The sequence below is a fragment of the Oryctolagus cuniculus genome, chromosome 2, assembly GCF_051225735.1.
Source record: "Oryctolagus cuniculus isolate XC-2025 breed Fujian yellow rabbit chromosome 2, ASM5122573v1, whole genome shotgun sequence".
Taxonomy (NCBI): domain Eukaryota; kingdom Metazoa; phylum Chordata; class Mammalia; order Lagomorpha; family Leporidae; genus Oryctolagus; species Oryctolagus cuniculus.
In genome coordinates this window covers 123194966-123210640 of record NC_142868.1, presented here as the reverse complement: position 1 = coordinate 123210640, position 15675 = coordinate 123194966, and the positions used below count along the sequence as shown (strand labels likewise).

Below are 15675 nucleotides of genomic sequence, written 5' to 3'. Positions count from 1 at the left end.
TATAAAATAGTACAAAAAATGGGCATTTTAGCTGAGCTTAAGGAGAAATAACACTATCTCCTATCCAAGTTTCCCAATAAGCTTTCCCTTAGCTCCATTCTTGATAATGACTTCTTGCTAGAATACCTAAAAACATAGAATGACCTGCTTATGTGGTTTCATTAAGTTCCTACCTCCTCATCTCAGCTTCCTCTCCAGGGAAAAACTGTGTAATTCCAGAGCTGGAGCTCTTTACCTCCATATCCCTTTTCTCCAAAAGTTTAATTGCAACCACATGCTGCTTTTTTATTGCTCTCTCTCCTCCCTATTTGATTCCTCCTGTGACAATGACTATCACATTTAAATAGTAATATAATTATAAAAGTAATGTAGGTTAGTTGTCATATATTTGAATATAATGTAGTCAAACATAGTGATATTGAAGAACAGAGAAACACACATATCAGTGCAAAAAGTGGCTGCTCCACTTCTGACCCAGTTCTCTGCTAATGTGCCTGGGAACGCAGTGGAGGGTGGCCCAAGGGTATTATAGTTTATGTTACATAACAAATAAAAAGTTAACCTTTAAAAATAAAAGTAATGTAAGCTGGGGCTGGCACTGCGGCATAGCAGGTAAAGCCGCTACCTGCAGTGCCGGCATCCCATATGGGCACCAGTTCAAGTCCCGGTTGCTCCACTTCCAATCCAGCTCTCTGCTACAGCCTAGGAAAGCAGTAGAAGATGGCCCAAGTCCTTGGGCCCCTGCATCCACGTGGGAAACCTCGAAGAAGCTCCTGGCTCCAGATTGATTCAGCTTCAACCATTGCAGCCAACTGGGGAGTGAACCAGTGGACGGAAGACCTGTTTCTCTCTCTCTGTCTCTCCTTCTCTCTGTAACTCTTTCAAATAAATAAATAAATCTTTAAAAATAAAATAATGTAGGCTAAGTGAAGAAATTTTTAAAAACACAGAAATATACAAATAAAGTCATCCTCTGCTACCCAGAGACAATTTCCAAGGGGAAAATTACATCATTATTTAGTTACAGCTTTATCATTTTCCATTGAATGTATTGTGAAAAAACCTCTTGAGACGACATGTATTTTTTTCTCATGTAATATTTTCTCATGTAATATTTTCTCACAGAAATATAATTCTCACAGAAATATATTTCTCACAGAAATATAATTCATTTTCTTTTTTTAAAAATTTTTAAAGGTTTTATTTATTTGAGAGGTAGAGTTACAGACAGTGATAGGGAAAGACAGAAAGAAAGGTCTTCCTTCTGTTGGTTCACCCCCTAAATGGCCACAGTGGCTGGAGATGCGTTGATCCAAAGCCAGGAGCCAAGAGCTTCTTCCTGGTGTCCCATGCAGGTGTAGGGGCCCAAGTATTTGGCCCTCTTCCACTGCTTTCCCAGGCCATAGCAGAGAGCTGCATTGGAAGAGGAGCAGCCAGGACTAGAACCGGCGCCCCTAGGGTATGCTGGCACCACAGGTGGAGGATTAACCTACTGCGTCACAGCGCTGGCCCCAATCCATTTTCTTTTATTGATCACTTTCTCACTACTTAAAATAATACAGCAAAGAACATCTTTTTCTAGATATTCTTCACATATCTCTGATTTTTCTCCTTAGAGAAAATTGCTAAATGTAGACTTACTGGGTCAGAAATATGTACACTTTAATAGAAAACACTTTTTAACTTTTGATCAGTAATTGATGTATAACTCTCTAGAGTTTTGTCAGTTAACAGCCTTCCTACCAATATTTGAGGATACACAGTTGCCCACATGCTCAGCAGATGTTGTTCATTTTCTTTTTTGTCAGTTTGTTGAGTACAAAGCATCATATTGCTGCTCCTAAATACTATATTGTTTTATTTGCTACCCCTGGGCCAGGATAAGAGTATAGATATGGAAATCTGAAAGACCTGAGTTTGAATAATAGCCAGTGTGGCCTGAATAAAATTTTCTATCTTCTCCAGATCACATTTTCTCATGGGAGTGGTAATGCTACCATTTAATATGACTGGTATAGGAATTACAGGAATACCTAGCATTGTGCCTGGAACACATTAAATATTCAGTAAATGTTACTGAAAAACAGTTTTAAGGAACTAAAAAAGGAGGAAGTGGATTGGTCATTTGTATTTTTAAAATTGTCATTTTTCAGGTGCATTTCTATTTTAACACTTTTCTATTTAGGCAGTTTGATAGTATTATTTCTGTTAACTATGTCAACTATATGTCTACCTAAATATAGCCAATGTTGTATTGGCTTATATACTGCCAATATATTTTCCCAGTTTATTGTTTGCCTTTCCATTTTATTAATGATTTTCCAAAAAGAAAACTTTTATGTTACTATGTAGTATTTCAGTGTTTGCCTTTTTTTAAATTTTCTGTGGTACTGTTCTTTGAAAGGCTTTCCGTAAGGTAATTAATTCAACTATTTGTATAAACTTAAGGTTTTTTTTTTTTAATTTACATCTTAGTACTTGTGTCTTTATAACATCGCCAATGTGCTTATTTCAGGGAGCCCCTGTGATAGAAAAACAAGAAGAAGACGAATCTCTCATTCCCATGTTTCTCACAGAACTGATTCTAACAGTCCATTCTCTACTCTTTGAGCCATCCTTGGAAGACTTTCTGGTGCGTGTTTCTTCATGTAATGTCCACAGATAAGCTAGGTTCTGGAAAGTGAAGCAACTGGTTGACCCTTAGCAGTCATCATTTCTCTGAGAGAGAAAGCACGGCTCTGCTTGGTGGCCTGGTGGCACATGTGCCTACAGACTTGCTGAAAGCTGTCTCTAATGTCAGGCAGATCAGACATTCAGTACAAAACCTAGAACTGGCTATAGGTATCCCTTCAAGAAGTAGCAATGTTATAAATACCACCTTTGAAATCTTTAAAAAGTGCCCTGCACCTGAGAGAATTTGGTTGGTTCAGTTACCTACTGCTCTGTAACAAAAGCCCACAAAGTGAGCAGCATAGAGCAGCCACTGCTGATTATCTCAGGCTCCGTGGGTCAGGGGTCTGGATGCTCGCTCTTCATCTCATCCTCTGCCTCAGGGCATCTCCAGGGTGCAGCTCATGTTGTGTTGGGACTGGGGTCTCATCTCCAGCTCAGCTGCAGAAGGAGCCTCCTCTGAGTCCCCTCAGGCTGCTGTAAGAACCCAGCTGTCTCCAGCAGTAGACAGATGTGAGCTGCAGATGATCCCTGGGTCCTGGAAGCCCACTGTGGTTCCTCGACACGCGGCCTGCTCTCAAGTCAGATTACAATGTGGCCGTTGCTTCTTCCACACCTGCTGCAGAATTTCTCTCAGAAAGGACCCAGTCTCTCTTGCAAGGGCGTTCTCTTGCTCCAGTCAGGTATACCCAGGATAGTCACCCTTTTGATTAATTCAAAATCAACTGATGTAGGACCTTAATGACCCATCTTTGCCGTATGGCGTAACCTAGTCATGACAGTGACGCCTATCATATTCACAAGGTCCCAACCATACTTAAGAGCAGGAGATTATTTACACGGGGGCAGGATTCTTGGAACCCATGTTGTAACTCGATCTACCACATTTTGTACGTGGATAGATTAGCAAGCCAAGTAGAGTCTTTATTTTCTGTTGTTAGCTGTTACACTGTGGTGCAAAAGCACTAGTAATCAGATCTAGATGTTTGTCTTGGCTTTGCAATTAAGCGTTTTGACCTTGGGGAAACCACTTCCCTGTCTGAGGTTCCATTTCCACTTTGTGAGACGAGAAGGCAGATGGATTCCAGGGTTGCTTCCTATTCCAGACGTCTGTGATTCTGTAACTTATGAAGCAGCTTATTTGAAGACATTGACAGTTTCAGGTAGACTGCTGAGGTCCCTGTGGCTGGAACGTCACTCAGGATCTCCCAAGCATGAAGACACTAGACTTCAGAGTCCCCTCCTGGATACAAGACTCATGTCCACCTCATGGCGCTCCCGGGCTGCAGAGGACACAAGGAAGTTCTCCTACAAGCAGTTGTCTGTTCTTTACCTCCAAGTGTTGGGCCTCAAAAAACTCGATACTCTACTCATTTTCTATCATAGGACCCACATTTCATGTTAATTCCTACACATGAGAAATACAGGACCATACTCTAGACATAATCAACATGTGTGTGTATGTGTGTGCATGTACATTCCAACGTCAGATTTTACTTCATACAACCAACCTCAAAATAACCAGTAGACATGTAAATAGAACTATCATTCATAAATTCTCTATTTTTTCACAATTATTTTGGTCATTGGTCTTAATTACCTCATCTGGCTGTTTTAAACACACATTCACATATAGAACTTACTCTAAAGGAAGCTTATATACCTAAGCCATGACATTTTACATGCTTCTTGTTTAAGTTAGCTGTAGTTTCTTAATACTTAATTTAATACGTGCTTTTCAATTCCTATTTTCCTGTTGTGTTTGGCAGGCTTCCCATTGCATTTGATTCTGTTTTCTGCTTCACCTCTTGGAAAAGACTCCTCCATCTGGTTTCATTTTTCTTGGCTCTACTTCTACACCAACACCCTTCTTTTCTCAGACTTCTTTCCAAGAGCCTCTTTCTGTCTGGCCCTTTATCATTGCTCTTCTTATAGGCTCCATTCTCTTCACACCCTGTATGTTCTTCCTGGGTGCTCTTATTTGTGCCCATTATTATAACTACCACTTCTAGAATGATGTATTATAAATATATGAGTGTATTTCCATTCAATATATTTTTCTAAACCATAGGTCATAACCATCTGAAAAATCTCCACCAGAATGCTTACAATTATCTCTAATCCAACAACATGATGGGGCCAGCACTGTGGTGCAGCAGGTTAAACCACGGCACAGGCCAGCATCCCATATGGGCGCTGGTTTGAGACCAGGCTACTCCATTCCCATCCAGCTCCCTGCTAATGCTCCTGATAAAGCAGCAGAAGATGGCCCAAGTCTCTGGGCCCCTGCACCCAAGTAGGAGACCTGGAAGAAGCGTGTGGTCCTCTGGGGGAGTGAGCCAATGGATGGAAGATTCTCTCTCTCTCTCTCTCTCTCTCTCTCTCTCTCTCGCTCTCTCTCTCTCTCTCTCTCTCCCCTTATATCTCTGTGACTCTGTCTATCAAGTAAATTTTTTTTAAGAAATGAATTAAACTCATCAACATTTTCCAGAACTTACTCTTCCCTCCTCATATCCATCTCAATGAAAGACACTTTATGGAGGTCCAGGCCAGCATTCTGGGAGTTGTCCCAGATTCTCCCTTCCCTCTGTTGGTCCAAGTCACCAAGTCTTGTTTGTGGAGTCTGGGTTGCACTCCTTCTGCCTCTCCCCTCAACAGGAACCTTACCATCTCTCATCTGACCTCATGTAATAGTTTGCTCCTGTATGCCTCTCTTTCTTCTAACTCACTTCCCACATTGCTGATAGCAGGATTATTCTCCGGCAAATGTAATCATATCACTTTCATCTTTGAAATTTCTCCTTTGCCAATAGTAGCATTTTTCCAAAGAATACTTTGAGATGTTGATAGGCATTTTAAGAGAAAAGAGTTTACAATATACATTTGCATATAACAGACATAAAAATCCTGCTTAGCAGGTTCTGAGAAGAATCCATGTGGTTTAGTTTAACCCAAGATTTCTTCCCAAACTTACCTGATGGTTAGACCGTTTTGTCTTCAGTGTAGTTTATGGCCATAGTCTGGGGAGTTGTTGCCTATAGGTTAACACACTAGCAGTCAGCATTATGCTCAGGCCTTTTATGAGGGGCTAACTGGGTGTTGTCCCATTTCTCCACACTGGCACTAGTGTTCCAGAATCCCCATGATTCACTGGACTCAAACCTGCTGGCCTTCCCAGACCAACCCCCTTGCTCCACCACCCACACCCACACAAGATGACTTAGCAAGGATTGTACTTCTGTCTTAGAGGCTTGGCAAGCTCCAGCTCACCTCTTAAGCCTCACTTGAAGAAATTCCTTTTCTTTCTCCCATTTTCTCTAAATAGGATTATATTTGCTATAAATTTTAAGCTAATCCATGTTTATTGAAGAAAAATTGAAAAACAGAATAATATTGTTAAAATTATCCATAATCCTATGTGCCAGGAATAGAAATAATTCCTGTTAGCATGGTTTATGTTTCTTCCCAGTCTTGTAAATATTGGTATCCTGGTATGTTGCCTAAATTACCATGAGAGTATGTACATAGATAGAAGTGGATACACGTTTCAGTTAGGATTATATCATTCATTATATGCAGTTTTATATGCTTCCATCCCTCTCCTTAACTTAACACTGTATCATAAGCTTTTCTTTGTGTCATTAAATAATTTAAGAAGAAACACATAATTCTCCATTGTACAAATATGCCATAATTTCTACAACCAAACTCCAATTTTTGGACATTAATATGTTTCTCAAATTAGTTATTATGAGTAATGCTGCAAATAGTATCCTTGCACATAAATCTTTGTTTTCAGGTATAATTTTTCTTAGTCTTATTTTTTGATCTTCAAGTATATTGTTCACATTTCAAGTATAGAAGTCATCAAAATGTGTTGCACATTTTTGTTTAAATTAGAAAATATGTGTTCTGAAGGCAGGGCTTTGTCTTCTGATTTGTGATAGAATCAATGCATCAGTTGAATGTTGTTTAGTTCAGCATTTCAGAAAACTCAAAAATATTCAGTAATATGGTTACCTATGCATTTACATTCATGCCTGTGCTTTTCTCTCTAACAGGATGGCATTTCAGGCGCAATTAATCACTTTCAAAACACTGTGTTGTCAGTTCCTAATCTCATGCCTGATCCATATTTTGATGCATTCACCAGCCCCTACATTAACAACAAACTTGAAGAAAAAACCTGTGGACCTGGGCCAAGCTTGTCAGCAGTATTTGATGATGATAACCATTTTCACACAATTATCTTTCAAATAAAGGTACATTTACTTTTATCAAAGCTATTTTATAATACTCATAGTCTCAGTTTTGAGACTCAGTCTCTCTCTCAGTCTCAGTCTCTCTTCCTTTCTTATCTTTAAATGTTCTATTACAACTAATCACCAAATGACAAAATGTAAAAAATAATGTTTGTCCTCTTAAACATGTCCCATTAGGCATGGGATAACTTTTACATGCATTAAACTATCTAGCAAAACAGTTATACATCATTAGAGATCCACTTGCTTGCACTTCTCGGATATACTGAGAGACAGAAGCAGAACCAGCCTGAATTGCCAGCCCACACAGCCTTTTCTGTTGAAGGCATTTGTGATCAAATGGTTCATGCTTTCTTAAAATATGGCATAGATGGAAAAGATACGTAATGACATCTATTCAGAGCTGCTCAAATACAGGCAACTAACCTATGTGTGCTTAAAACATTGAAAAGCAGTACCCCATAAACTGAAGTGTTCAGTTTTTATAAGTAGAAGCACACGTATAAAGGAGATCGATGTGAAAGAGACAGAACAGTGCTACTTTTCGCTTTGTTCACCCTCATGCCCCACCTAGATCTATGGATGACCTAATCCCCTGCGTGGGGAGGAGAATTGAAACCTTTGACTTCCTGTCATTAATTTTGCTCCTTGATGCCAGTTGCTTGTATCATTTTCAAATTTAAACTTTACCTATTTGTGAGGCATAGATATCTATTATACATACAACCCTACATACACGGTGTTTAAAGCTGCTCATTTCATAAAGATATGGTTTAAATAGTTATTATAGTATGATTTTAAAGGCAAATATAACACTACATCTACTACTGTTTCTATACCTGGTTAAAGTGGAATTCTATTCTCAACTACAAAACTTTAAATCAATTCAAAAGCTATAAATACTCATTATTTTACTGTCCCCTAGCATATTTATAACTTTGCAAGTTATTTTTACTGTATATTGGTTCTAACTCCAAAAGTGTATCCTAGTTCTTTGGTTATTTGCATTAATACTAGTATTAAAGAAGGTATTCAACAGCTACATTTTTTTCACAAATCATTATATTATCTGACCTAAAAACAAATGCAAAGGAAACAACAGCCAAACATAACAAATGTAAATGTCAGTTGTAAGATTAGTCTATATATAGGTGATCCAAAAAGACTCCACCAAGAGACTATTGGAACTCATAGAAGAGTTTGGTAAAGTAGCAGGATATCAAATCAATACACAAAAATCAGCAGTCTTTGTATACACAGGCAATGCCAAAGCTGAGACTGAACTTCTAGGATCAATCCCATTCACAATAGCTACAAAAAAAAATCAAATACCTTGGAATAAATTTAACCAAGGATGTCAGAGACCTCTATGATGAGAATTACAAAACATTAAAGAAAGAAATAAAAGAAGATACAAAAAAATGAAAAAATCTTGCATGTTCATAGATTGGAAGGATCAATATCATCAAAATGTCCATTTTTCCAAAAACAATTTACAGATTCAATGTGATACCAGACAAAACACCGAAGACATTCTTCTCAGATCTAGAAAAAATGATGCTGAAGTTCATATGGAAACACAGGAGACCTTGGATAGCTAAAGCAATTTATACAACAAAAACAAAGCTAGTGGCATAACAATACCAGATTTCAAGACATACTACAAGGCAGTTATAATCAAAACAGTTTAGTACTGGTACAAAAACAGATGGATATACCAATGGAACAGAATAGAAACACCAGAAATCTATCCAAAAATCTACAGCCAACTTATATTTGACCAAGGAGCTAAACCTCTGGAGCAAGGACAGTTTATTCAACAAATGGTGCTGGGAAATCTAGATTTCCACATGCAGAAGTATGAAGCAAGAACCCTACCTTACACCTTACACAAAAAATCCACTCAACATGGATTAAAGATCTAAATCTACAACACAACACCATCAAATTATTAGAAAACACTGGGGAAACCTGGAAGACAATGGCATAGGTAAAGAATTCTTGGAAAAGACCCCAGAGGCACAGGCAGTCAAAGCCAAAATTAACAACTGGGATTGTGTCGCTCCCCCTCTTCGTGGAGGAACGACACAGGACCCTGCGCTGTTCTTTTGTCTGCTCGGCCCTCCCCGGGTTTGCTGCTGGTTCTTGCCGGGTTGGTTACCAACCCTTCCACCTCCGTGGAAGGGCGGTTCCCCCTGCCACTTTCCCCACTTCCGTGGGGGAGCGACACACCGCCAGCCGGCTCTCTCGGGTGCTGCTCAGATGTTCCTCAGGTGTTCCTGGTGCATGTTGTCTCTCTCCTCCTTTATAGTCCTCTTCCACCAATCCCAACTCTGCTACCCACACGCCGAGTACGCTGCTCTCCTCCAATCAGGAGCAGGTCCTGCTGATTATTGGTTGAACCGGAGGCAGCTGTGTAGAAGCTGTTTCCTCCTCTCCCAGCGCCATATTGTGGGAGAGCAGATGCATAGAATAAGTCTTAATTCGAGTAACAGTCTAGTCCGAGTTGCTCCCCACAATTCCCCCTTTCTTTTTATTTTTTGGCGTTGATACACGCCTGTCTTCGGTGCCCCGTGGCACACACTCTGCTCTGCTTGCTGGAGTTGCCCACAGGTGCTTACAAGCCCTACCAGTCAGGCAAACCGAATCCGGGTCCTCTCTTCGCCATGTTGTGAGGTTTATAGGCGCTGATGCGTGCCTGTGTTCGGTGCCCTGCAGCGCATGCTCTGCTCTGCTAGAACTGCCTGCAGATGCTTACAAGCCTTACCAATCAGGTAAACCGAATCCGAGCCTTCTCATTGCCGTATTGTGGGGAGACTTATTGATGTTAATTCATGCCTGTCTTCGGTGACCTGCAGCCGCCCACAGGTGCTTATCGTCTTACTAATCAGGCAGACCGAATCCAAGCTCTCTCATTGCCATGTTGTGGGGAGGCCTTATTTTTCTGTTTCTCTATCTCCGGGCATTCCTATTTCTCCTATTTTACTTCTATCTGCCAGCATTCCTATTTCTCTCATTTTACTTCTAAACTTCTGTTTCTCTTATCCCCGCGGCTTCCCGGCGCCTGCCCCGAGGCTGCTTCTCGGCGCCTCGCCCCACGGCGGCTTCCCGGCTCTGCGCGGCTTCCCGGCTTCGCACGCGGCTTCCCGGCTTCGCGCGCTCCGTGGTCTCCGCGCCCTTTGCGCCCGCACCACGGCCTTCGCGCTAGCCCCGCGTTTCCTACTCGCGCCCCATGCGCTCTCCCCGTTTGTGCCCCACGCGCTCTCTCTGCGCGTGGCGGCTTCCGCGAATCACACAGCCTAGCTTACGTTTCCGCTTCTCGGTTTTCAGTCGAAGTTCCCCGGGCTAACCTGACAAAATGCAACCTATAGCTTAAGTCTCCGCTCCCGGTTTGGCTTCCCATCTTTTGCTCCCCGGGCTAATCTGACGGATTCCAACCTGGCTTATGTCTCCGCCCCTGGTCCCAGCTTTTTGCCTTTTGCTCCCCGGGCTGACTTGAAGAATTCCAAGCTAGCTTACGTCTCCGCCTCAGCCTGCCCCCGCGGCTTCATCCTCCCTAACATATTTTTCTCTACCCGGTATGTTTCCTAACTTTTCTTCCAACAATATTCCTCCCTCATTTCTCCTGGCTTCTCCCCACAGTCCGTATCCAAGTTTCTTCTAGCTTTCACTTTCGCTTTTAATCTCCTAGCTTCCCTGCCATAGTCTGCATCCGAGTCTAAGTTTCTTCTTGGTTTCACTTTCACTTTCAATCCTAGCTTCTTTCCCACAGTCCGTATCCGAGTCTATGCCTAGGCTTTCAATAGCGTCTTCTGGCACCTTTTCCGTCCGGCTTTTCCCTAGGCTCTTTGCTAATCTCTCTCTCTGGTATTTTCCCGCTTCTTCCCGCTTCTTCCCGCTTCTTCCCTCCTAGGTTTCTTATCCGAGTCACGGCACCATTATGTCGCTCCCCCTCTTCGTGGAGGAATGACACAGGACCCTGCGCTGTTCTTTTGTCTGCTCGGCCCTCCCCGGGTTTGCTGCTGGTTCTTGCCAGGTTGGTTACCGACCCTTCCACCTCCGTGGAAGGGCAGTTCCCCCTGCCACTTTCCCCACTTCCGTGGGGGAGCGACACACCGCCGGCCGGCTCTCTCGGGGGCTGCTCAGATGTTCCTCAGGTGTTCCTGGTGCATGTTGTCTCCTCCTTTATAGTCCTCTTCCACCAATCCCAACTCTGCTACCCACACGCCGAGTACGCTGCTCTCCTCCAATCAGGAGCAGGTCCTGCTGTTTATTGGTTGAACTGGAGGCAGCTGTGTAGAAGCTGTTTCCTCCTCTCCCAGCACCATATTGTGGGAGAGCAGATGCATAGAATAAGTCTTAATTCGAGTAACAGTCTAGTCCGAGTTGCTCCCCACAGGATTGGTTCACTCCCCAGTTGGCTGCAACAGCCAGAGCTGCACCAATCCAAAGTCAGGAGCCAGGAACTTCTTCCGGGTCTTCCACACGGGTGCAGGGACCCAAGGACTTGGGCCATCTCCTACTGCTTTCCCAGGCCATAACAGAGAGCTGGATTGGAAGTGTAGCAGCCGGGCCTCGAACCAGCACCCACATGGGATGCTGGTGCTTCAGGCCAGGCCATTAACCCAATGCGCCACAGCGCTGGCTCCAAAACAGCTGCATTTTAAAGCTAAAAAAATCTATATCTCAAAGAAAGATGATTAAGTAATTTGCAGAGGTAAGAGAATTAGATTGGCATCAAACTTCTCAAAAAGAACACATGAAGCAGGGAAATCGTGGAGCAGGACTTTTGAAGAAACCCACAGGAAGAAAGTGTGAATTAAGAACTTTTATTGAGCCAAGCTAGTCCTGTTAGTGTTGGGGCTATAGAAAAAAATGTTAATCTACTACAAGCAGATGACTTTGGAAAAAAGATGCCTGAAGGCTAGTGTTGAATGTATTTAATTAGAGATTTAGCATGGCCTAAAACAAGGATAGAGACAAGGATGGGAGAATAGTGTATAAAGTGCTATGTTCTAATGAAATATAAATAATACAACTTTCTTTTTTAATTTGTTTTTTTTTATCTTTGACAGGCAGAGTGGACAGTGAGAGAGAGAGAGACAGAGAAAAAGGTCTTCCTTTTGCCGTTGGTTCACCCTCCAATGGCCACCGGCCAGCCGGCGCATCGCGCTGATCCTAAGGCAGGAGCCAGGTGCTTTTCCTGGTCTCCCATGGGGTGCAGGGCCCAAGCATTTGGGCCATCCTCCACTGCCTTCCTGGGCCACAGCAGAGAGCTGGCCTGGAAGAGGGGCAACCAGGAGAATCCTGCACCCCTACTGGGACTAGAACTGGGTGTGCCGGCACTGCTAGGCAGAAGATTAGTCTATTGAGACACGGCGCCGGCCATAATACAATTTTCAAAACAAAAAAGATGAAAATAGGAAGTAAGCATAAGTTTACTGATTGGCACAGAAGAAGTTGGGGAAAACCACACGTGAAATTGTGTAAAGACCACAATGAGGTATCATCTTACTGATGTTAGGATAGTTGTTATCCAAAATAAAACAATAAAATATTCCAGTGAGGTTGGTTGTAGAGAAAAGGGCACCAGAATGCATTGTTGGTGTGAATGTAAACTAGCACAACTATTAAGGAAAACAGCATAGAGATTCCTCAAAACACTAAAAATGGATCTACCATATGACCCAGCTCTCTCTCTTCTGGGAATATATCCAAAGGAAGTGAAGTCAGCATATGAAAGACATACCTGCACTCCATGTTTGTAATAGCCCAATGCATAATAGCAAAGCTATGGAATTAAGCTAGATGTCTGTCAACTGGTATGACTGAATAAAGAAAATGAAGTATATATGCACAATGGGATGTTATTCCGACATAAAAAAAGAAGGAAATCCTGACATTTGCAACAAAAATGAATAGAAGTGCAGATCATTATGCTAAGTGAAATAAACCAAACTCAGAGAGAGAAAAGTATCGCGTTTTCTCAGTTCTCTTATAAAGAAAGTATAAAAATTGGGCAGATGTCACATTTTTAGTATATAGTTATAGCTTCACTGAGTTACACCATGTATATGACAATGTACCCTTCTCCCCCCACTTTATGATCATTGCCATGAGTCTCACATTTGTTGATATTAACTTCCCTGTTTCCAAGAAGAAATAATATATATGTGCATGTACATAATGCCTACATATGAATTAAATGTGGTAAAATGTTAAAAATTGTTAAATATTAAAATTTTAAAAATTAAATACTTGATAAATGTATTTACACTTATTGGATAGTGCACAATGTATATACATAACAAAACAGCACATATTACTTTATAAATATGTACAATTTCTATATGTCAAAAGAACTGTGAATAAAAATTTTATTAAAAATATTTAGAAACAACCAAAAAAATGAAATGAAAGATCAATAAGAAAATACATGTATCTTTTAAAAGCTATCACACAGAGGAAGAAAAAAATAACCATAGAGCATATTTAAAAATGACATGACTCAAGTACTTGGGTCCCTGCCACCCATGTGAAAGACCCAGATTGAATTCCCAGTTCCTGGCTTTGGATTGGCCCGGGTCTGGCTGTTACAGGCATTTGGGAAGTGAACCAGTGAATGGGAGAACTCTTTCTCACTCTCACTCTCTCTTCTGTCTGCCTTTCAAACAAATAAAATTAATTATTTAAAAACAAAACATGTGAGCAAAATGAGATCAAATATGTCAGTAATATAAAGAAATGTGAATATTTGGTTCACAAGCAGAACAAAACAATATGCTAGGTCAAGAGAAAAATCTAAAATAAAGTAATTCAGAAATACTAAACAAAAAGAGATGCTCAATGGTGTAGAAGCTAAGGTAAGGAATGATAAAGCGAGGTTTCCGATCCTGAGAGTCAGGGATCCAAGATGACCACCACTTCTCTATGAATTGCTGGGAGACCTCATAGACCCAGCATGTAGTTTCACTCAAGTTGAAGATTAATTATAGTGGGCCAGCGCTGTGGCTCACTAGGCTAATCCTCCGCCTTGCGGCGCCGGCACACCGGGTTCTAGTCCCGGTCGGGGCGCAGGATTCTGTCCCGGTTGCCCCTCTTCCAGGCCAGCTCTCTGCTGTGGCCAGCGAGTGCAGTGGAGGATGGCCCAAGTCCTTGGGCCCTGCACCCCATGGGAGACCAGGAGAAGCACCTGGCTCCTGCCTTCAGATTAGCGCAGTGTGCCGGCCACAGCGCACCGGCCGTGGTGGCCATTGGAGGGTGAACCAACGGCAAAAGGAAGACCTTTCTCTCTGTCTCTCTCACTGTCCACTCTGCCTGTCAAAAAAAAATTTAAAGATGAATTATAGTGAAAAAGATTAGCAATGGGGAAAAGTACATGGGGTAAAGTCCAGAGAAACCCAGGTGCATGCTTCCAAGCAACCACTCCCTATGGAGGCACACAGGGCACTCCTAACTCCCCCAACAATGAGTTGTGGCAACACGTGTGGAATGTCCTCTATCAGAGAAGCTTCTTAGAGTCTCAGTGGCCAAGGTGTGTACTGGGTACTGGCTACACAAGCACTCTCTACCTACAATACACCAAAATTCCAAACTCCTGGAAGGAAAACAGGTGTTCAGAGTAAACCACATTGTTTTCACAAACAGCTGTGCCACAGTGAACCACTCTTTCCAGTTAGGGAATTGTGGGAACCCCTCTGAAATTCAATTCACAGTGCTGAACAAGGGCCCACATTGCAAGCAGGTCTTTCTAAGAATAGCAGTTTCAGGCCTCCTATGTTAATTGTCTTCTGCACCTTGATATCAGATAGAGTCGAGTCTAAATCAATAGCATTAAACAGAGCAAAGACATCTGCTTCAAAAAATCACAATTTGTAATGGAAGTAACAGTGAGAATTTCTATGCACCAAATAGCACAGGAAACACTTTTACAAAGTAAAGAGATGCTCTGAAACATAAATGGAACATAAATAGAAACACTAGGGGTAGAAGACTTTTCAGTAGATCAACTGAAATAAAAAAGGATATAGAAAAGCTAATCAACATTAACAGTGGGGAATGACAGAAATAACTATCAAAATGGAAAAAAATTAGATATTACTTTGCAGATATTACTCCAAGTAAATTTGAAAGCCTATATAAAATAGTTTTTACAGAAACATGTTTACCTAAATCAGCAAGAGCAGAAATAGAAAACTAACATCCACAAAATGAAGTTATCAAATAAATGCCTTATAAAAAGTGTCAGGTCCAAATGATTTCAAAGGAGAATGTTGTTAAATCTCCAAAGGCTAGAAATTCAAAGTGCTACCTATTATATCTAGAATAGTGAAAAAGCCTAGTAGGAGACATTTCACTCATAATAGCAACAAAGAAGGTGATATAATTAGGAGTGAATCCAATAAGAAATGTTAAGAACCTACATAGAAAACTTTTTTTTTTTTAAATCTTCTGGAAGACACAAAAGTAAACTTGAACAGAAGTGCTTTAATGGATTGACTCAACACAATAAAGGTGTTCTTTCTCCTTAGATTAATTCATAAACTTAATACATGCCAATAACATACTGACAAGCATTCTCATGGAGCTAGGAAAATTTTGCAGTAAAGCTGATAAGTAAGAATAGATATATAAGAATATCTTAATGCTGAACAAAATAAAAGCTATGAGGGGTACTATACTTACCAAATATTAAATATGAACATTCTGTACTCTTTCAAATGTTCTACTGACACCTAAGTGT

General features: G+C 41.3%; 1 protein-coding gene across 1 annotated transcript in view; it reads left to right on the top strand.

Annotated features, from left to right (window-relative positions):
* DNAH6 (dynein axonemal heavy chain 6) overlaps positions 1 to 15675 on the top strand; it is a 315572-nt gene that overhangs the window by 62994 nt on the left and 236903 nt on the right. The window contains exons 10-11 of the mRNA XM_008254187.5: positions 2516 to 2632; positions 6732 to 6932. Coding sequence (XP_008252409.3) covers positions 2516 to 2632; positions 6732 to 6932 — 318 coding nt within the window. The remainder of the gene's footprint in view (positions 1 to 2515; positions 2633 to 6731; positions 6933 to 15675) is intronic.